This window comes from Eptatretus burgeri, chromosome 3 (genome assembly GCF_056783735.1).
Source record: "Eptatretus burgeri isolate ZD-2024b chromosome 3, Ebu_testis_v1, whole genome shotgun sequence".
In the NCBI taxonomy this organism is placed as follows: Eukaryota; Metazoa; Chordata; class Myxini; order Myxiniformes; family Myxinidae; genus Eptatretus; species Eptatretus burgeri.
This window is the reverse complement of record NC_140963.1, coordinates 55,829,237-55,853,401: the sequence shown is the minus strand read 5'-3', so window position 1 is coordinate 55,853,401 and position 24,165 is coordinate 55,829,237. Positions and strand designations below refer to the sequence as shown.

General features: G+C 43.3%; 1 protein-coding gene and 1 long non-coding RNA gene across 17 annotated transcripts in view; one reads left to right on the top strand and one right to left on the bottom strand.

Moving 5' to 3' along the window:
• LOC147029952 (ADAMTS-like protein 1) overlaps positions 1-24,165 on the top strand; it is a 545,848-nt gene that overhangs the window by 301,124 nt on the left and 220,559 nt on the right. For 13 of the 16 annotated variants that reach the window (XM_085873493.1, XM_085873499.1, XM_085873494.1 and 10 more), the window contains 2 exons: positions 8,189-8,325; positions 8,920-8,965. In XM_085873493.1, coding sequence (XP_085729619.1) covers positions 8,189-8,325; positions 8,920-8,965 — 183 coding nt within the window. The remainder of the gene's footprint in view (positions 1-8,188; positions 8,326-8,919; positions 8,966-24,165) is intronic. The other 3 variants (XM_085873501.1, XM_085873503.1, XM_085873502.1) reach the window with 1 other exon arrangement.
• LOC147029953 (uncharacterized) overlaps positions 20,190-24,165 on the bottom strand; it is a 26,941-nt gene continuing 22,965 nt past the window's right edge. Inside the window, exon 3 of the long non-coding RNA XR_015056148.1 lies at positions 20,190-20,548. This is a non-coding gene — a long non-coding RNA (uncharacterized LOC147029953). The remainder of the gene's footprint in view (positions 20,549-24,165) is intronic.

The window sequence follows — 24,165 nt, the reverse complement described above, 5'->3', positions numbered from 1 at the left end:
CACATTCAGTTCTTTGTTTTTACTTAAAAATCATTATCATCGCATCAAAAAAAAATTCTGATTCTGTGGACCGTTGAAATTTCTTTATTCCTTTGCTGGTGGATTGCCTGTTATGCTTAACAAGATTTTCGAGGAAAATCTCTTTATAAATACTACTTTACGAGCAAATACAATATGCTTCACTGACGGGTCAAGAAAGTGTGGGGGGCGGGGGGGGGGGGGGAAGAAAGAGGGAGAGAGAGAGGAGGGGAGGGGAGGGAGTTAGGGGGGAGGTGGGGAGAGCGACACCTCACCAAATGTTGCTGTTCACTGTGGGAGGGAGAGGTACGTGAGACATACACACATACACACACACACACACACAGACACACACACACACACACACACACACACAGAGAGCGAGGGAGCGACAGAGGTGTGGGAGGAGAGTGCTGCATTTTATGATGAGGGGGGAGCGAGGAGGGGACAGAGAGAGAAAAGGGTGGGGGAGAGGAGGGGAAAAAAAAAGACATGAGGGGTGGAGGTGGGGTTAGCAAAGAGAATGATATGTGATGCTTATGCTTCAGTCACATTTGACTCGGCGGCCGTAGGGTCTAAAAAATCTATTGCCACTTGCAATTATAGGGCGGCCGCAGTATTTCCATGGTCACACAATTATAGCAGTCTCGTATGTTTTTATTTTTTGAGTAGCCTCACGGGGTATTTAGAAATTGTGGAGACCGAAAACGTGGGGGTGCCGTACGGTCTTTAATTTGGTGACCTGAGGGCGTCCCTGCGGCGGCCATAGAATTTTCAAGGCAGACGCAAGGTAGCCTCAAGGTGCCCGCAAGGCGACCGCAGGGGGGCCCTAAGGCGAATGTGGAAATAGTGCGGCCGCCGTAATTTTTGGGGGGTTGGCAAAATTCATTTTTCATTGATAAGAGCCTACGGAAAACGCACGAATAACGCAAGCCCACCGTACACCCTACGTACGGTCGATGTGGAACACATCTACGTCATGGCTATGGCTTGTCGAATTGCTACGGCCAACCTAGAAATGAAAAAAGGTATAACTCCGTGCTTTAATTCCATGGAGACCCCTACGGCCTGTAAAAGATAGCCATACGGCGTAGGGCCACCCTGAGGCCACCTCAGAAACTCTGCGGCCGCCGCACGTTTCTGTCAATTCAGGGGGGGTATGGCCGCCGTATCCTAGCCGTAGAGCAAATGTGACTCATGCTTTAATGACCGAACACAAAAAAATACGTGTCAGAACAGCTCTACACACAATGACACAACAGAGTTTGTGAAGTAATCTATTGGCACATCTGCAAAAATTTTGATATTCCAATTCCAGAAAATTTCTGGGAAAATGAACCAAAAGCAATCACTGAAAGCATTGAAGTACCGCTCATGGAAGACCTGATGATCCTATCGAACTTGAACATCGAAAACAAAGCATTGCAACCAGATATCATACTTAGGTGCAAAAAAACAGAGAAGAAGGCATTGGTAATTGAGGTGTTAATCCCAGTGATTTTGGACGAACGATGCAGAAATCAGGAAAATAACCAAATACCAAGACCTCAACCATGAAGTGAAAAGATCCTAGAATCTGAAGCATGCCAAAGATGTACCAGTGATGATGAAGAACCTCATGGGAATGAGGAAGAAGAACCTCACAGAGATATTAAAAACCATCCCTGGGAATATCACTACAAACAAACTACAGTTGGAAGCCTTCCTCGGCTCAGTAGCAATCCTGAAGAGAGCCATCGGCACAAAACTTTGAGAACAGAAAACTTCACAGCTTGGTCTGTGAATTGTGACCGCTTACCGAAATGAAGGTGGATACTTTGAGCCCACCCTTGGAGGACTCCATTCCACATTCTGAAACCCACATATGTAGGTACTAGTCCATGGGCCCAGGCATATATCGGTACCATCTGAGGAAACCAAACTTTAGGGCTACTAAGTTATTGGTAGGGACTATATGATTATTTCAATATGTGATAACCGTTCCAGAAGAGCAGCTTAGTGTATGTAATTTGCATTTTTACCATTTTACCATTCTGAGATATTGACGTTTTGGGGGGAAATCAAAAAAAAAAAAAACCAAGGACCACTGGGAGGAAGTGGCAGAGCTGAAGTCCATGCAGGAGGAAGCAGACACCCGAATGCTTCTGCATGCTCTGCATGCAGCAGAGACTGGGTACAAGGCTGTGGTAATTACTGTCGAAGATACAGATGTCCTCGTGCTGTGTTTTGCCTTCAATAAGGACATCCCATGCCCCGTGTTTCAGAAGTGTGGTACGCAAACCCGCACACGGTTCCGAGACATTGACAAGCTTGCTAGATCGATGGGAGACAGTGTCTGTGATGCCCTAGTTGGACTGCACGTGTTCTCCGGTTGTAATACAGTCAGTGCCTTTGCAGGCCGGGGAAAGATGGGTGCCTTGAAGCAAATGAAGTCTGATAAGACCTACCAAGAGGCTTTCAGTCAGCTCAGTCATTCATGGGAAGTATCCACCGATCTCTTTCAGAAGCTGCAAGAGATCACCTGCCACATGTTCGTGCCGTCTACCAACACCACGAAAGTCAATGAACTCCGACATCAACTCTTCTGTGCCAGACGGGGAGAGATAGAGTCCAGTCAGCTTCCACTATGTGAAGACTGCCTCTTCATGCACGTCCTCCATGCAAACTACCAGGCTGCTATTTGGAGGGGCTGTCTGCAATGTCAACCCTATGTTCCAAGTCGCAAGGGTTGTGGATGGACCACTGATGATGACGGGAAACTGGCCATCGAGTGGATGCAGGGTTCTCCAGCACCGGATGCAGTGTTGCAACTGCTTTCCTGCAAGTGCGGACGGTCGTGCAAACTCCCAGACTGCACGTGCCTTGACAATAGCCTGAAGTGCACTGACGTGCAAGTTGCGAACCTGCAGCAACCAGCCCGCTGATGTCGAGGAAGAGGTTGTAGACCTCGAGGACTCTGATGCTGATAACAGTGGTGAAGACGAGACTACTGATCCATGGTGTGAATGTTTTGGCACAATCACAAGGACATTCATGGCTACAAATATGCATGAGTAAAACATAGTACATAAACATGCCACAGTAGCGTGGTGAAATTTGGGTTATCCGTAAATTTCACATTTTGGACGCTTGTTGGAACTAGGGTAGGGGAAGGGAAATTCCTTTAACTGTGGTAAAAACTTGCAAAATGTTCATAAATGTTTTCCTCATTCAACATGTGCATGCTGTAGGCTACTGCGGTTCAGTAGCACGACCCAGGGAACTTGTATGACAATATTATAAATTAAAATGTACTGAAAATCACTAATCAGCAACATTTTGATAGGCCCTATTGTTCGCCCCTTTCTGCCATAAAACAAATTCTGCCTTCAGGAATGACAGAAAGGATTATTCGGATGGTATAAATAAAGCATTTCAGACATGTATTTGTGGTTTGCAGTTCATTCTAGCCCCATGTGGAAACAGCAATTGCATCATTAGTGAATGTTTCTGAGTTTGCCTTTTTGCTTTCATTATGCAGAGGGTGGGTACATTCCAGAGATGACAACTACCAATAAGCTGCCAGTCTGCAATGGTTATCACATCAAAATATGATATATATATATATATATATATATATATATATATATATATATATATATATATATATATATATATATATATATATATATATATATATATATATATATATATATATATATGCACCAATTCAAAAATCATAACTCGGATTGGTTTCCTTAGATGGTACCGACAAGTGGAATTTCTGGCCTGGGCCCATGGACTATACCAATCAACAACAACAACAACACACACACACACACACACACGCACACACACACACACACACACACACACACACACACACACACACACACACACACACACACACACACACACACACACACACACACACACACACACACACATACACACACACACACGACAGTGGATACTTCAAGACTTGGGAGAAATTCTTTCCACTTTCTGAAACCCACATTTTGACATAAAAACCAACAAAACACACACACTCACACACAATGGTGGATACTTCGAGACCTGGGAGGGATCTGTGCCACCTTCTGAAACCTGCATATACAAAAAAATTTCAGCTTGGCCTGTGAATCGTGAACCCTTACCGTAATGAAGGTGGATATTTTGAGCCCACCTTGGGAGGACTACATTCCAAATTCTGAAACTCCATATGTAGACACACACACACACACATACACACACACACACACACACACACACACACACACACACACACACACACACACACACACACACACACACACACACACACACACACATACACACACACACACACACGACAGTGGATACTTCAAGACTTGGGAGAAATTCTTTCCACTTTCTGAAACCCACATTTTGACATAAAAACCAACAAAACACACACACTCACACACAATGGTGGATACTTCGAGACCTGGGAGGGATCTGTGCCACCTTCTGAAACCTGCATATACAAAAAAATTTCAGCTTGGCCTGTGAATCGTGAACCCTTACCGTAATGAAGGTGGATACCTTGAGCCCACCTTGGGAGGACTACATTCCAAATTCTGAAACTCCATATGTAGACACACACACACACATACACACACACACACACACACACACACACACACACACACACACACACACGCACACACACACGCACACACACACATTTTGAGACCTGGCTGGGCCCTGTTTCACCTCCTGAAACCCACCCACACATGTGGAGATAGTAGGCAACAGCAGCAACTTGCAGGTGTACACACACACACACACACACACACACACACACACACACACACACACACACACACACACACACACACACACACACACACACACACACACACACACACACACGCACACACGCACACACACTGCCTTTTATTAGTACAGATTACCATTGTGTTGATCAGATAGCTCAGAGCTGGAATACTCACTCACCATTGAATCGTCTAGTTTGGGTTTGATTCCAGACACCACTATAAACTGTCACCCTGGTGCTTAATTGCCAGAAGAGTGATGTACAAATGTGTACACCATCATTTCAAGAGGATGTTAAATTTTCCGAGTTGTCTGCTCATGTTTGCTTGTAGATTTAAGTATCCATTGCTACCTTGTGAAAATAGAAGGCCAATGTGTGGTGTGCCCTGGTCAAATGCTAACTTTATCCTCTATTTTATACATCATTCCACCTTCAGCTGGGACGATGCCAAATCTTAATAAACACGTCAAACAAAGGGAAATATCAGATTCGGTGGCATATTGGTTGGAGCGTCCGCCCTGAGTCTGGGGGAGGTCAGTGATTTGAACTCCAGCTGAGTCATACCAAAGACTAAAAATGGTATGTGCTGCTTCCTTGCTTGACGATCAGCATTTAAACGGATAAACCACAGACAAACAGCCATATGTTGGTAATCATGGCACATGCTTTAATGGGCCTAATAGCCTCCTTATGCATTCAAGTTCCTTGTAAGAGAACTCATATTATTGTTTGTGCTATGCCACACAGACAAATTTATCAGCTCGTACACTCAGAGGAACCCAAACAAAAACAATGCACTACTTTATGATCTCCAAGAGAACATACCATTCAAAATTTGTCGGAGCGAGTTTCTCACAATACTCCAAAAACCCCTTCTTTTTAAATGTGTAACTTTCTATGATTAGTAAGGAAATATATTTTCTGGCTGAACATGTATCAAGCTATTTATTTAAAAAAATAATAAAACGTTTCCGTTTCTTGGACTATTGAGAACAACTTATTCCGAGAACTTGATTGAACTCCATTCGTTCATGATCGAGACATCAGACGTGTGGAAACAGTCTCACAAAACAGTTTTCATCACTTGTCTCTGAGGAAGGTGCAAGTTTACACACAAGTGTTTCATTACAACATCTTTAATGTCCTGCATATAACATGCATAGGTTGATGACATTGCAATTCAGAAGTGGTTTAACTCTTTTTCTGTTGAGTATAAATAATTATTCTTCATGTCTGCCTTTGGGAAAATGATGATGAAAGGACCTTTGAGGTTTTCAGTTGTTGAGCAAATTGTCTTTGGTTCAGTATTCCCTATATTTTGACTGATTAATTAGTTTAAATAATTTATTTGCAGTCGGGAAATGACTCGTACTCTCTGAGATTGTCATTATGCAGGTTTATGGTTTAACGAATTTCCTTCCAGCAGGAGCTATTAGATAGCTTAGTTTATGGGGTGCTCGCTATTTAGCTGTCTGGTCTGCCTTTGATCGTTGATGGGATCGAACTCAACTGAAAACTGTCTTTCTGATGCAGTGTAAGTTGCGGGTGTGCATCTTGGCCTCCACTGTAGACAGGTGCATTTAACCACATCAGTTGATATGCATTCAGTTTGTGGAAGTTTGAAATACCCAGGCTTAATAAAAAAAAAAGAAGTAGGCCATGATGAGTCCTTACTCTGGCTATCTTGCATGCTTGAGGATTGCTGCATAATTTGCACAACCTGCATGATGAAGTAGCATTGCTTGTATGTGGATAGTGGCACAGGCCTGATGAGCCAAATGACCTCCTTGTGCGTCGTTTGCTCGCATTCTTTTTGATACGTTAACGAGAATAATAAGTTTGAGAAAGGAAAGTAATTAATCCGTTAACCCTGATTTAATACATCCTCAACAAATCTCTTGAAAACATTTGCTTGTCTTTATGTGGTGGAGTCCCAACATTTGCATGACATACAGCATCAGCCAACATGTTTGGCAGGAAATTCTGCAGGTGTTGCTGGCAGTCATGTGGCTGAAGCAGCAGGATGCATTTAAATAAGTGTTTAGTTTCTTAAGTTATTACAACCTTTTGAGATTTTTTTTTTCTTCTTAAGTTTCATATATAATATCAAGTTACAGCATCTAGGTTTCCATATGATATCCACGACGGCTCCTCCTTTAATTCCCCCCAATTATTCTCTCTCCTTGTGGGATTATCTGGGGAAAGTTTTTGCCCAAGTCTTTCATGAACCGGCTCGTCAGGCCTGATGCAGAACTGAAGGTGGTTTAGATAGGAATTTGTTATTTATTCAGGGTGTCGGCGATAACCCACCTATTCTTCACGAAAGAGACCGTGGGGTCTTTAGCATCGATCAGTGCTGACAGACAGGTCCTCCGGCTTAATGTCTTTCTGATGGACATCACACATGTTGCTGCATCACCCGGTATGTGATACATCACCCTGCACGCGAAATTCCAGGGTGATCGTTTATATCCGGGTCAAGATTGGAGCTCAGAAGCGAGTGTACATACCTCTGCTCTTCCCTGCCAGCAGGGCCGCTGCAACCACTAGGCAAACAACAAGACGGTTGCTTAGAGTGGAAAAATTGGGGGGCGGGGGGGCAGCAAAAAACTGAATGAATTATTCATGAAATTACATTAGTAAACGAGTAGACATCAGCAATGGAAAATGAAAAGTCTACATCTACTGATATATGTCACCTACATCTGTCGAGGAGATTACAGATGTAAATGTTGGGGCCTCTGTTCAAATAATAGCTCATGCTGGAAGCATTTTTATTCATTCATACTAATGTTGGAAGCATTCAGGCTCACGTTGTGGAGTCCTGTGGGCAGGTTGGCTTCTCAACCACGTGGCTGGCTTTGGCAGTCATGGCACACAAGCCAGTGGTCATCGCAGGTAAAGCAGGCAGGTGATGGTGGTAGAGGCCGTCACAGGCCGATAGGTAGGTGATACAGGCCGATGATGTGGCTGGCAAGTAGGTGATGCAGGTGGAGGCAAGCAAGCAAGACAGCTGGCTCCGCCATAATCTGTCAACCTAATCGATCTCCCCACCTGATCTATCTATTACTCCCACCTACGTTGGGTCCCTCAAAGCTTGATAAACTCCTGGTTCTTCTACTCTACGAATGCAGAAATCTTATTCATACTGATGCACAACATTCATTTTCGAAAGGTAATTGTGATGGGGGCTTGGGGTGCTTAATAATCTTGCACCGGCCCTGCCTGCCAGCACTTAAGTTGTCATACGATATACTTTTCCGAATAGACGAGCTAGTGCATGAAGGTATTCTGAGATCTTTCTTTTGTTTCATAATATATTTTTGGTGAGAACGTCATTTGCATGGTGGATTCATGTGAAAGTGGTTCACATTTTCTGCATCTTCTGTACAGAAACCCGATGGCACTGTGTCTGAGGAGGAAGAAGATGAAACTGACACAACATGGGATTTGTGGGGCCTGTGGAGCGAGTGCTCACGCACATGCGATGGTGGTGCATCCTACTCCATGCGGCGCTGCCTGCCTGGGGGGTACGACAACCCAAATTAAACTTTCTTGCTTTTTTGTTGTTGTTACCCGTAATCATGGTTTATTATCAATTCAAAGACTTATCGTGATTATTTCAAATTTGTTACACAAACAGAAAATCCGGTGTGATAAAAGTTGTTTAGAAACCAGATCCGATTGAAACCAAGCGGTGATTCATTCGCCAGCTTTATACATCTTTGCCTTACCTTTTGCATGAATATCAGTTGGGTGTACGTTGAGAAATGCATTTGTAACATGTTTGAGAATGAAGTTGCGAACGTTCCCTCCAATTTTTGGAACCATCCTGCAATGCCCAATTTAAAACATGCAAAGCATTGAACGGTTAGGCAACCAGTCAATGGGAACACATTTCCAGCACCGATGCTCTGAAGCATGGAGAGCTGGCATCGAGTTAGTGTTTCCATCCCGGTGATCTGATTCTTATCCCGCATAAACTCCAGGGAGGGTTGTTGTGGCTTTGCGTGGGTTCCCAGGGAATTCGGATTCCTAGGGAGTGAGTCTGGCTTTCATAAGGCACCGGAGCTATCCCCCACAAGGGGCCCTCGCTGAAGCCATCTTGTCCTCACTGGTGGCAGGAGCTGTGTGGGAAGAAGCATCCGCTACAAGTCTTGCAGCACTGAGGTAGGCTTTCACTGCCCTCTGGTAAGCACTGGTAGTCTGGCTTATTGCTTGTGCTTTGATTCTCTTCCCACATGAATAATCTGCATTTAAAACTTTGTAGCTTTATAGCATGCACATCAAGTTTGCAATTTGGATTTAAATGCTGTCCTTCATTTATTTTCTCATCTTAAAATATTCTTACAGTCTGAATCGCTCTCTGTCAGTTCCATCCTTTTTCCATCGCCTTCTCTGACATTTCCTTCTCCTTGATATGCTGTGTATTTTGGACATGTTGTTCAGTTTCCCATCTGGTTGGTCTACGACCGCTCAAATGATTCCACAATGAACCACAGATTTTTGAACAATTTCAATCTTTGCATATCCTATTTCTTGATAATTTTCATTCATTTATGAGTTGTGTAAAAACTATTGTTATATTACGACTGTATATGTGAGCAATGATTGCACAGGTGTCCTGAACCTTTACCTCAATTGAATTTGCTGTTATCTTGCTTAACATGAAGGGGAACCTGTAGTTTTGCTCAACTGCTTATATTGATATACAGCATTTCTAAATTGCCCCATCAACTAGAAAAACAGCAAAAACTAGAAGGGCACTTGGTAGAGCGCATACCACCGCCACGTAATGACTGATCCACGAGAACATATCAGGCCCAACACATTCTTGAAATATCATGCTATATATCGTTTTTGGCCCTATCAATGTTGAAAAATCAAATTAAAATTAAATAAATCTCGTATCCAGATCCAGATTTGGATCTTCACGAAACTCGAATCATTTCTTCCTTTTCACACACTCAACCGGTCCACCAAATTTCATCCGAATCCTTCCACAACTTTTTGAGATATCATGCCATATATTAGTTTAGCCCTATCTCTCAATGGTGAAGAATCACTCAAAAAATTCTTGGATCCAGATTCAGATCTTCACCAAAATTGAATCAATTCTTCCTTGTCGCACACCCAACATGTGAACCAAGTTTCGTCCGAATCCGTCCACAACTTTTTGAGATATCGTGCTACATAACATTTTGGCCCTATCTCTCAATGGTGGTGAAGAGTCACTTTAAAAATTATACGAGTCGGATCCGGATCTTCACCAAAATCTCATCAGTTCATCTTTGTCACACACCGAACCTGTCCACAAAATTTCATCTGGATCTGTCCACAAGTTTTTGAGATATCCTGCACAAAAACAAACAAACAGACAAACAAGAAGATGACGTCTTGCAGAGCATGACACTTGCAAAATCCATAAAACAAATTTGACCTAAAAAATAATTGTTGGTTGAATGCAATGACCAAATATGCAACTCCTCTTCAAATTTCAAGTGAATTGGATGAAAATTGACAATCTTAGAAATTCGGCCGATGTGGACCTCCAAAATAATTTGTGGTTGAATTCAGTGACCTGATTTGCAAATCCTGTTCAAATTTCAAGTCAATCGGATGAAAATTGAGGATTTCAGAAATACCACCTTAGTTATTGACCTTGGGATTATGTTGACCTTTTGACCTCAAAAACAATAGGCTTCTTCCTTATGACAAACTCCACCATGTGGTGAAGTTTCGTGAATATCTGTTTGAATTTGTGACCTGCAGGCGAAAAAACAGACAGAAAAAAATCAAATGACCAATATACTTGAAAAATCGCCGATTTTGCAAGTAACAAGAAGACATGCAGAGCACGATACTTGCAAAATTCATAAAACAAATTTGACCTAAAAAAATAATTGCTGGTTGAATTCAATGACCAAATATGCAACTCCTCTTCAAATTCCAAGTCAATCAGATGAAAATTGACAATTTTAGAAATTCGGCCTATGTTGTCCTTTTGGCCTATGTTGACCTCGAAAATAACACGTGTTTGAATTCAGCGACCTGACATGAAAATGCTCTTCAAATTTCAAGTCAATGGGTGAAAATTGAGGATTTTAGAAATTTAGCCTTTGTTGACCTTTTGGTCTATGTTGACCTTTTGGTCTATGTTGACCTCAAAATTAATAGGTGGTTGAGCTCAGCGACCTCATATGCAAATGGTCTTCAAATTTCAAGTCAATCAGATGAAAATTGAGGATTTTAGAAACGATTTAAAAATTTGGCCTATTTTGGGTTGAACTTTTGCCCAACCATAATCTCAAAGGTAATATGTGCTTGAATTCACTGCCCTGATATGCAAATCCTGTTCAAATTTCCAGTCAATCAGATGAAAAATGACGATTTTACAAATATGCCGTCAAGATGACCTTTGACTTTTGATCTCAAAATTAATAGGCTTCTCAGTTGTGATTTCCTTTACTACTTGGTAAAGTTTCATGACAATCGGTTTTGAATTGTGACCTGTAGGTGATTGAAAGACAAACAAACAAACAGACAATAACAAAGTCGAACGACCAATATACCGTCCTGTCGGACCTCGCTATTCGTGGATTCGCTACTCGTGGACCCCACGGCGGTTCATAAAATGCGACCTGCTTTCACGTATTTGCAGTTTTTCATCGGCGTATTCATGGTTTTTCGTGGGTGTATTCACGTTTTTTTTTTGTGTATTTGTAGTTTATCATGGGTTTTCACAGGGTTTTTGAATTTTCCTTCATAAATCATGAACCGCCGGGAACCTATCCCCCCTTTTTCCATTGAAACAATGCCCCGCCATTCGCGGATTCGACATTTGCAGCATTTTTCAGGAATGTATCCCCCCGTGAATCGCGGGGTCTGAGAGTACTTGCAAATCTTCGATTTTGCAAGTAACAGACAGACAGGGGTGAAAACATAACCTCTGTTCAACTTTGGTGGGCAGAGGTAACTAGAATTGCACTTGGTGTGCATGCCTCCACCAGGCTGAACAATTTAGGTTTCGTATCCCAGTGATGGTCCAGATCTGAATCCAGACCTGAACCAAAATCGAATTGGCTTGTTCTTGTCACCTGACCAACTCATCCAACTGGTTTTATTTTTTTTTTATCATATCCCATCTACAACTTTTTGAGAGATCGTGTTATTGTTTTTGGCCTGACCTCTCAACATGGTGAAGAATTGCTTTGAAACATTCCGAGTATCCATTGCCAGATCCGGATTTTCACCAAAATCTAATGATTTCGTCCTTGTAACACATCCCACCTCTCCACCAAATTTCGTCTGATTCCTACACAACATTTTGAGAGATCCTGTTCACATCCAAACAGATAGACAGGGGTGAAAACATAACCTCTGTCCACCTTCGGTGGTGGAGGTAACAACAATGGGGCAAGTATAAATTGATTCTAATCTTATTCTTTTATTCTTCATTTAAATTCAACTTCCATCACGGCCAAGGGCCGAATTGATGTAGGTTTTACAATTGATAATTTTGACAAAATTGATACAATATACTGTACAAGAAAAAAGCAAGTTAAAATTCATCGATAAATAGTGTACAAAAGTCACATCGGTGAAAAGTTTCGCAAACAATAATTCCACTGGGCCATCTAATATTAAACCTATATAACCCAATCGATCCTTTTACACCCTTCTTCATTGATCTCATCCCACTGGGGACCTACAGGTATACCGTTATGCAGTGATCTTCACTATTTTTTAGAGGGGGGCCACTTTCGCTGAGGAGACATCAGTGTGAGAGCCACCACATTATCTGCAGCACTCCATAATGGCTGCTATTTGGCCCCGCCCCCATGTAGTTGCCTTCGTTGTGGTTAACTGGGCGGCAAACATAATTGTTTGTATACTGCCGTATCCTGATGTAGTTATGTTACTTTTATGCTTTGCGTTGGAACACTCATTTGAAACCATTGGGTCAATTTGATAGCATTTATGGCAGATTATGATGGGGGTTTTTTTCACGTTTGTGTATTATCGGCCGCATGTCAGGGACCGCACTTTATGCTCCCAAGGGCCGCCAGTGGCTCATGGGCCGTGCAATGAAGAACAGAGCCCGAATGGATCAGTTAAGGCAATGATATCTCGAGGTGATCTTAAAACAGTAGGTCATTTAGGAGCGCAAAGGTCAACTTCAAACATATATAAGTTAATGAGGTTGAGCAACTTACTTATTCAAATTGACCGAGGTCTTGGGGAAAGTGACTTTGCATCACATCATACCAGGTAAGTTCACCAACACACAACTGGCAACAGGTTTGTAGACCGTGACCTAAACATTCAAGCATTTCATTTACTTTGATAAAAATTACGTAATTTATGGTTCTAAAAAGACATTTTTGATGATATATCATAATTTACATGTCCCGCTGAAGAATGGATATGTGTGATGACCTAATTGGTGGTGAAACAGAGCTAAACGGTAGACTTGAGGCATCAAAAAGAAAGTCGTGCAACACTTGTCTGAAAATTTTGTGCGTTTTCAGGTTAAAACGCTTCCTGGGGCATCACAAAAGTCGTTTACATTTCAAATATATTCATTTATGTCATTATTTGAGTGTGGGAATCCCTTTAGCATAGTCTGGCAGATAGATTAAAATTCAAGACTAAAGGTGTGTTCAAACTGAAGGGTTGGTCAAGAGCTGAGGTGTGTGTGATCTGAAGTTAGTATGTTGAATCTTTTCACCAGATAATTCGTTTGGGACCAGGGATTTCTAGTACAGCTTTAATCATGTGAAAACTGCAGAAGCATTTGGTTCTAAGGATGTAGCTGGCTATCCAAGGGCACAGATCGCGATCCGAGGGCACGGCTTGTTCCTCGAGGACACGGCTTGTTACCCAAGGGCGCGGCCCGCTATCCGAGGGCATGGATCGCTATCCGAGGACACGGCTTGTTACCCGAGGGCACGGCCCACTATCCGAGGGCGCGGCCCGTTATCCGAGGGCATGGATCGCTATCCGAGGGCACGGCTTGTTATCCGAGGGCTCGGCTTGTTACCCGAGGGCACAATTTGTTACCCGAGGGCGTGGCCCGCTATCCGAGAGCACGGCCCACTATCCGAGTGCAAGAATCGCTATCCGAGGGCACGGCTTGTTACCCGAGGGTGCGGCTTGTTACCCGAGGACATGGCTTGTTACTCGGGCGGGGGCCGCTATCTGAGGGCACGGCCCGCCATCCGAGGGCACGGCCCGCCATCCGGGGGCACGGCCCGCTATCCGAGGGCACGGCCCGCTATCCGAGGGCACGGCCTTCTATCCAAGGGCATAGCTCTATATATGAGGGCCAAACTTGTCCTCCGAAGGTGCTTTCTATGGTAATCTCACGGCAATATTTCACTTGATCCCCCACTTTGCCTTTCCTTGATGCCAGTTCTCTGCCTACTGTTTTGTCCATCATGAATATTTCATTGAACACCAAAACTTTACCGTCAAGCAAAATTGGGCGAATTATTACGGGCTTGTTCCTAAGTAATACAGTTTGACACTTCAACACGACATTTCTGACATTCTTATACTTCTTGTAGAAGCACATGGCTGGAGATAGCATCATTTGCTGGTGGCGCAGCTGTGTCGCTGATCCAATGCCCCTTGTAGCTTGGGACAGGATTTTTGAATTTGGCCAGGGTGCTGGCAATTGCTCTCCTACTCTTCCTGAACTACACCATGGGATGTTTAACTTCCACCAAGTAATACTAGCAGATGGAATGGCCAGTTTAATGACCATTCAATGGACGGCACACACAGTGATGCTTCACCTTGCCTGCAAAACACAAGGATGACAGTTTATAGCTGGGTCGAGATTCAAACCCAGGCTTGGCAGCTTGGACGTGAGTGTGCATATCTCTAGGCCATCCTACGAGCCCGTTTCCTACATTGTGTCTTGTTTATCCCTACCATCAAAAACCCATTCTTAGACGGGTTAATTCCACCACTTTCATAATGTCTGGGGTGTATTTTGTTTTGACTTGGAATAGCGGCTTCCACTAGGTGGCGCTATATGATACACATTGATCGAGAGAGAATTGGGGTCCACCTCCCACCCTGAACCCCCGTGAGTTATGATGTTTGTCACCACCTAAAACCAACAACCCGAGTACAACCACCAGTTTAAACTCGTTCCTTCCATCAGTTCAGTTCTCATAATGGTCCCATTTCCAGGAGGATGATTGTTTTTCTTTTTTTTAACCACCTGAAACCTTTCCATGTATACCCCGAGTACAATGGCCAGTTTTCAACTCAATCTGTCCATCTGTTCAAGCGTGTATAGAAGTCAAACAAACCAAAAAAAGAAAGATATCATGCATAGCACGCACGATACTTGAGAAATCCAAATAAACAATAATTGTCATGGAAACAGCAACTTGGCAGTTTTTTAAATGTGACCCATCAAGCATTTCACATGATCGATTGTTATGCATAACAAATTTGGCTGATACATTTTCTAATTGCGGCCTAATAGGTGGTGTTTTGCATGTTTTGGATGGCCCTGATCTTGGCCTTTGACTAATTTTGATCAAACTTTCACCTAAATTATTGAGAGAGGGGAATAATTCACAAAATGTCCCATTTTAATATAATGGGGGGAATTGTTGTCATCAAAACCATTGACTGTCCCATTTGAATATAATGGGGGGAATTGTTGTCATCAACACCATTGACATGCCTAAATGGCTAAATCGATCATTCCGATTTTTTTTGTGAATCAATTATTTGACCCAATCTGCAAATCCTGCTCAAATTTCAATCTAATATGAAGAAATTTGATCATCAGATGTGATCTTGAGCTTTGATCTTTTGACCTCAACTAATAGGCTTCAGTGACCCAATACACAAAACCTATTCAAATTTTGAGTCAATCGGATGAAATCGATGATGTTATGCGACCTTTGACCCTTTGAACTTTTAACCTCAAAAACAATATGTGGCTAGGTTTTGATTGGTGAACCAATTCAGTGGCCCAACATGCAAATTCTGTTCAAACTAGCGGAGTCCCCACCTTCCAGGTGGGTGGAGTTTGCACGTTACTTGCTGAAAAACACTATAGCATGTATAATACAAGAAGATTCCATAGATGTTTATGTGGTGTTCATCTAATGGGGTCTCGAGGGCCTAAATGTCTACAGGTCTAAGGTGTTCAAGGGGTGTATAGTTTGTAAAGGTCTAAAGAGTCTTAGTGGTCCAAAGGGTCTGTGGGGGTCTATAAGGTCTCTCAAGGTCTCAGGGGTTTAAAGGGGTCTGATGTTCTCAAGAATATTTTCCAATACTATTGAGGGTCGAAAGGGTCCAGGGAGTCCAAAGGGTGTAAAATTCTTAAGGAGTATAAGCGGTCTAAAGGATCTTAAAACATCTAAAAAGGTTTTAAGAGCTATAAATAGGTCTAAATGGGTCTAAATCATAGGCTTCCATACTTTTTTTGTCCACAACCCAAAATTTGAAATCACATTTGCCTCGCAACCAAAATAGTACAGGAACCAAACATAAAAATTGTTTTAGAAAACTCTTTTGACATGAAACTTCCCCCCACCCCACCCCCCCTTAAAAACTGGGATTTGTGAGAAGTTTGCAAGTTGCCAATGCATGAATGCAGTATTTCACTGTGAGATCAAGTGGCTCGTGTCAACGTGCTCATTCGGAGCATTTCTGAACGAAGCCCAATGTGACAAGCTGGTATCGGGGCTCCACCCTAAAATGTCTCGGACTCAGATAAATTTATTGTCCAAGGCGGATTTGTCGTTTGAGGAGACCAGGGTGAAATGTCTGTCAGACGAGTTGGCCAGACATCGTCGGATGTGAACAGTGACGGTGCAGCGGATCAAACAGAGTCCAGCAGGGGAAGAGAAGCTTCTTATGAGATGGGAGGAAAATCAGAGCACACAATAAGCCAGCGGCTGGAGTCCGGTGCAAATGTTGCTGTCGGACAAATCATTGCACAGAAAACTGCTGACTCAGGAATGTGAACTGTCATACCTGCTATGGAAAGGGACATATTTCCAAGGTATGTCCAGGGAACAACAATCAACAGGATCGAAGACAGAATACATTCGGATTAAAATCTGTAAGTTACGCAAAGTACGATGATTCAAAGAGTGATAATGAATCAGACACGGAACGAGACCACGAAGGATTTGGTTTGTACCAAAATGGTGATGACTCTCACAAGGTTAAACCTGTCAAGGTAAAGGTGGCTGGAGGACGTTGTGATATCACCATGGACCTGGATACTAGAGCGTCACGCTCAACGATCTCAGAGACTGTTTATAGTAACAATCTGAATAAGTATCCTTTGATTGATACAAACACAACTCTTCGTAGTTACACCGGGCAATTAGATCCTTTATTGGGTTGTGTAAATGTACCAGTCAAATACCCGGGTAACCGTGCCTATTGTGAACAAGTCTCAGCAATGTGAACAAGTCAATTACCCGGGTAACCTGGAGGTGTTATTAGAACTTGTGTTGGTAAAGGTCCATGCCTATTGGAGAGAGATTGGTTGAGTAAAATCAAACGAGATTGGGAAAATATTTTCTCAGTGTCAGAATGCTCCAAAACCAAGGTCCCAGAATCAAAAGATTACCTCCCAGAGCTCAATAGGTTGCTAGATCAGAACAAACTATTCTCCACTACCAGTGCAGGGATAAAAGGGTACACAGCAACACTCAAATTAAAGCCAAAAAACCAGCAGTACATGTTCCCAAACCGAATCAATCAGTCAGAGTCTGTGGTGACTATAAAGCCCTAAACGAGGCAATTGAGGATGATGATTACAAACTACCAAATACTCAGGATTTGTTGGCCAACATAACACAGAATGACACACACAGCCAAAAGTATTTTCCATGCTTGATTTAACGTGAGCATTCAATCAATTATTCCTTGATGAAGATTCCTCTAAACTACAAGTGCTAAACACAGAAAGGTCTTCGAGCTCCAAAAAGGCTCAGTTTTGGTGTGAAAACAGCACCGTCTCAGTTTCAAGCAACCATGGACAAAATTCTGTTCAGAATAGAAAATGTCCATTGCTACATACTGTAGATAACATAGTGGTAGCCACTGAAACTGTAGATCAGCATGTGAAGGTGTTAAAAAAGTGTTAAAACATTGAAGAAGCACAATGTGATACGAAATGGTGTAAAATGTCAATTATTTAAGGCACGACTTGAATATCTAGGCCACAGTTTGAATGCCGAGGGGATTCGCCCATTACAAAACAAGGTAGAGGTAATTCATAAAACAGAGAAACCGACAAATGTGTCCGAATTATAATCTCTGTTTGAGATGGTAAACTGCTATGGAAAATTAATTCCCAATTTGTCCTCAAACCTGACCGCTCTCTAAGACCTATTGAACCATTCCACGAAGTGGATGTGGTCTCAGCAATGTGAACAAGCGTTCGAGTATGCAGAAACCGTTCTCACAGGAGAAAATGTCTTGGTACATTACGATCCTACGAAACTGCTCGTGTTAAGCATAAATGCTTGCCTAAAGGGGGTTCGGGGCTTACCTCAGCCATACATTCGTGGACAGGACTGAATGCCCGATCGCCTATGCCTCGCGTATCCTAAGTGCAGCAGAAAAAAATTACGCACAAATTGAAAAAGAGGGATTAGCAATAGTATGGATTGAAGAAGTTTCATTTGTATTTGTATGGCCAAAAGTTCAAATTGTCTCAGAGCACAAGCCACTGACCCGGATATTCGATCCAAAGGGAGGGATACCTCCATTAGCAGCAGCTAGATTGCAACGGTGGACATTGTTGTTAAGTGGGTCCACCTATGGCATTGAAAACCGTACGTCTCGCCAAAATGCAAATGCCGACATGTTAAGTAGATTTCCAGTCAACTATCCAAGCACGGCAGATCCAGAAGAAAGCTTTGTTGTCAAAACAATGATAGACTCATTACTGGTGACTGCAGAACAAATTGCAGACTGTACGGGGAAAGATCCAGTACTAGTGAAAGTGTACAAATATACTTTATTGGGATGGCCGAGTTATTGTATGGATAAAACGTTACAACCGTACTTCACGCGTCGAGACAAGCTGTCGGTCGATGACGGATCGTAGTTCCTACGCCATTACAAATGCACATGCTCGGTGAACTCCACAAAGTCACCCAGGAGTATGTCGAATGAAAGCCTTGGCAAGGTCGTTCGTTTGGTGGCCAGGGGTACATGGGGAAATATAAGAAAGGGTCAGATTATGTAGCAAATGCACGGATGCTCAATTGGCACTGAAAGTTGTTCCTCTTTTGTTATGGCCTTGGGCTACAGAACCGTGGCAGAAAATGAATGTGGACGATGCAGAGGTCAAAGGTCAAAATTTTCTGATGGTTGTAGACAGCTACTCTAAATGGCTAGAAGTCTTCCCTATGTCCAGCACCACCGCTGTTGGTTTGATCACGGTTCTACGATCCTTATTTCCAAGATACTGGTTGGCCACAGTTGGTCTCAGATAATGGACCACAATTTATTGCAGACTAATTTGTTACATTTTTGAAATCCAATGGTATTGAACATATCTTATGCCCTCCATACCACCCCCTTTCAAGTGGATTGCCGAAAACAACATACAGACATTCAAGAGAATGTTCAAGAAATCAGATAATTCATTGTCATTACAACACAAAGTAGCAAAAGTACTTCTGAATTCTAGGAACACACCACACACTATAACTGGGATAACACCGACAGAACTGTTCCTAAAACGCACTCCAAGAACTCGACGTTCATTGGTGAAACCGTGTCTACAACAAAAAGTCAAAAAGAAGCAGATAGCTTCGAAATTTCCACACGACGGATTCCACCCGAGCGTTCGTCATTATGACATGTATCAGCAGGTACATGTTAGAAATTTAAGGGGAGGAAAAGAGAAGTGGATACCTGGAACAATAGTCTCCATTAAAGATCCTAATACGTACCGAGTCAGGATACTGGGAAATAACCACCGATATGTACACGCAGATCATATGATCACAGATGACTCTTGAGAGCAAACACCAAAGCCGTTAGAGAGAGATTACTTACCTGAGGTAGAACTAAGATGAGACATCCCCTCGATTAGTCTTCCTGTTAGTTTAGAACCTCCAGAGGAGTTGATAAATCCAATACCAGAACCAGGAGTTTAAAAAATACTGTTGTAAATGAGAAACCAACAGTTTCACCCTCACCAGTAGGCAGTAATGAGGTAACCAGAACACCATCACCTGTCAGAAGGTCCACTAGAGTGTCGAAACCTCCATCCAGGTTAGATCTGTAGTTCTTCAACTTGAATAATTATGCAACAGTGTGTTCGGGAGTTTTGTGAGTTAAGAAAATGATAATGGTTTAAGTACATTTTGTGTTTATTCTCGTTCGTAAACATTGTTCGTAAACATTGTTTGCAAACATTGTTGAGGTTATCTTCAGGTGATTGCTTGTAAAGGAACAAAGTTACATTAGGAAATGTTCCTTTTGTATGTAAATTGTAACAACTGTTGTGAAAACAATAACTGAAGAGATGAATGGATTCGATGTTTTATTAAACGGTTTAGTTCATGGTGTAATACAAATGCTACATCACAATTGTAATTACGTAAAAAGGAGGGAGGAGTGGAGTGTTGTGTTGAATGACATCATTACGTAGCGGGGAGGCTGCGCATGTGCATAATAAACGGGTCCTGTTATGGCGTCGTTCCATGGTGTCTGTGTCCTTCACTCGGGCATGTTCCTTTACTGAAATACAGACGTGTAGGTGTTAGTTCAGTATATAACAGAAGCGACCTTCGAAAAACGCCACCATTACGTAAAACGACGTAGAATATGGAATGATTACTTTTGTTTTTAGAAGCAGCATTCTATATAATATATAATATTTAGAAGCATAAGCTATCTATATACCTTAACATGGCATTTGTCCAAGTGGGAAAACCCCCTTGGGGAGGGGGACAAGTCAAGTCTCCACAACCTCCGTTGTGTGACACTGAGTCCCCCCTGGCAAGTTTGGTTGAGATTGATTAAGTAATGACCGACTGCATCGCGGTCAGACAGACAGACAGACAGACACAAAATGGCGTATTATAGTATGATGGTATTAGCATTGACTCACCTTCAGTGGTCAATTTACTGTGAATGGTGATATGTCCACAGTGATATTTTCTTCTGGAACACACTATACACTTGAAAATAATTGGAAAATACGATAACCATATTTGTATTTGGCCTTGCTGGACCATACTGTAATGTTTTTGTGCTATAAAATGGAAACAAAATATAACTTTCCAAAAAGTGATGTTTTCGGGGACACACAGTACACCCTGAAAATTTATTTTGGGATATGCTGAATTCATATTTGACCTTGCTAGGACAACACTGTAAAGTTTTTGTGACGTAAAACACCAAGTTATCAACTTTGAGGTTTTCGTCACATATTCTGGTGTCAGGTCAGGCCAGATTTGATCTGTGACTTTCTACCAGTACATTGTAAACCTGTACTAACCTGTTTCATGGTCGGGTTGTCGGCGACTAAACTGTCCCTCCCATGAGGTTTCCTGGTGAAGAGGGTATATTGATAAGGACACCCAGCAGGATTAAAAACACAATCTATCAAAGAGCGGAGCAGCTCATATTGAGCCAACGGCCATCCATATTGAGTGCCCAACTGTGTCTGCGGACGTCCTCCTGCAGTTGGGTTACTTTTTAAGGAGGTTGGTGGCAGGATTTGCACTCTGGCCACTGTAAAACCCTTCACTCCGCAAAACACATGAAAAACGTTTAAAAAACCCTGAAATCTCACTCTGTGGAAGTACTTCGTGTGCTGTGAAGCTGCCCTTCGCAGGGCAGCTTACCGGATGACGGGATTGGGGCAAGCCTTCGGGACCCCCGATCTTTGATGATAGGAGGGAAACAACGGGGTAACATTCCCGGGTCAGATTGCGGGAGAGTGTCGGAGTGGTGCTGAGGTGCCGTTCAACAGATGGCGGTCTCCTTGGGTTAACCTGAGGCAGTCCCTTCAGGTGGGTGCTTGGAATGTCCTATCCCTAAGAGAGGATGATGACCTGTCTCTGTTATCATCTGAGCTCAAGTGCTTGGACATCGGTATTGCAGCGCTCTCTGACGTTCGGAGACCGGATAGTGGAGAGATCATGGCGGGTGGTCACACCTACTATTGGTCTGGTTGCTCTGATGGTTACCATACCCAAGGAGTTGCTGTAGCTGCGTTCAATATGCTGACTCCAATGATAATTGAGGTTACACCGGTCAACGAGCATATCATGAGACGAAGGACTTGTCACACGTTGTGTGTCGTTTCCTTGGTCTCTGTATATGCTCCCACTGAGGCGAATGATCTCACCGTGAAGGACGCGTTCTATGCCACGCTCGAGTCTGTGGTTGATCAGTGCCCCAGACGAGATACACTTCTAGTCTTGGGGGATTTCAATGCATCGACTGGAAATGATAGGGATGGTTATGAAGCATGTGTTGATCCCCATGGGTTTGGAACTGTGAACCAGAATAGCACCAAGTTCCTTGACTTTGCAAGAAATCATGGACGTAGGATGGCTGGTTCATTGTTTCAGCGCCCACAAGTTCATCGCTGGACTTGGTATTCCAACGCTGGCGGTATGACAAAGGAGATTGATCATACACTCGTTGATGGTCGCTGGAGGATGATCTAGAACTGCAGGGTCTACCGGAGTGCTCAGTTCCTCATTATCGAACACATGCTTGTGGTAGCAAGTCTGAAGTTGCAGCTTAAATCTGGGAGAATGGTACCATCCCAGCCGAGGCTGGATGTTGGCAGAGTCAAGGATGAGAAGGTAGCTGAGGAGTTTGCGAACAGGCTGAGTGGGGATTTGGAGGTCTGGGTGCTTTGGGGAATCCGAAAGAGTTGTGGAGTGCCTTCAAGACCACCGCCTTTGGAATCCTTGATGTTGCTGATGGATGTCTTGGAACTCACCGAAAGGTGAAGAAGAATTTTGTCTTTCAAGGGACACTGGATAACTTTGACCAGAGTCACAGGGCCAGGCTTAATGGCAGTGCTGAGCTGTTCAGGGAGTTGAGGTGTAAAACTGCACATGCGCTGAGGGTGGACAAGGAGACCTATGTGGGAGGGATCTGTGAGGAGGTAGATCATCACCTGTGGTCAAGTGATTCTTACAGGAGAATTCTCGCATTGCGTTCATCCAAGCCCATCTCTCGGTGCACTGCAGTAAGAGCAGAGGGTGGTAGGCTCTTGACAGAGGAGTCCGAAGTGAAGGCCCGATGGGCCGGTTACTTTGAGCGGTTGTACCAGGCTGATCCACCGGCTGTCGAGTTGGACGTCAGGGGTGCGCCTATCCCTATTGCTGACCCTCCAATCAACTGTGATCCACCTTCGTTTGTGGAAACACAGGTTGCTGTGAACCGGTTGAAAAGGGGTAAAGCTCCTGGGATCTGTGGCATCCATGCTGAACTTCTCCACGCTGGTAGAAATGATGTACTCGTGTCGTTGCATGCAGTTCTGTTCTCTGCCTGGAACACAGCCATCATTCCAACTGACTGGAAGAGGGGCATTGTTGTCCCTCTCTGGAAAGGGAAGGGTGATTGCCAGGACTGCAACAACTACCGAGGAGTGGCAATGCTCTCAGTACCGGGCAAGGTCTTTGCTCGGATAATTCTTGATAGGGTTCACCACCATCTGCTTTCGCACCAGCACCCAGAGCCGTCAGGCTTTATACCAAAGAGGTCAACGATTGACCGTATCCTTGCTCTTTGGGTCCTCACAGAATGCAGACGAGAGTTTCGGCAGGAGCTGCTTTCAGCGAATGTTGATCTCTGCAAAACATTTGATTCAGTGATTGGGATGCCGTCTGGAAGATTCGTGCTCATCATGCAGTGTCACCAAAACTGATTGATCTGATGTCTGAACGATACTCTGGTACTGAGAGTGCTGCGAGATGTGGAGATGCCATCCCCGATTTGTTGCCGGTTGTTTCTGGAGGTTGTCAGGGGTATGTACTGGCCCCCACATTCCCCCCCACCCCCTTGCGCGCTCTCTGTCTCTCTCTCTCTTCCCCCCCCCACCTCTCTCTCTCTCTCTCTCTCTCCCACCTCTCTCTTCACCCCCCTCTTTCTGTCTCCCCCCACCATTCCTGCCAACGAAATTGACGTGTGGTATTTGCATGCATATATATATATATATATATATATATATATATATATATATATATATATATATATATATATATATATATATATATATATATATATATATATATATATTGTTGCGGATTCGCGCCCGCCGGCGTGCGGACGGCCACGTAACTCGAATCGCGGCACGTCGCCCACCGAACGGACAATCCAGTCGTGAC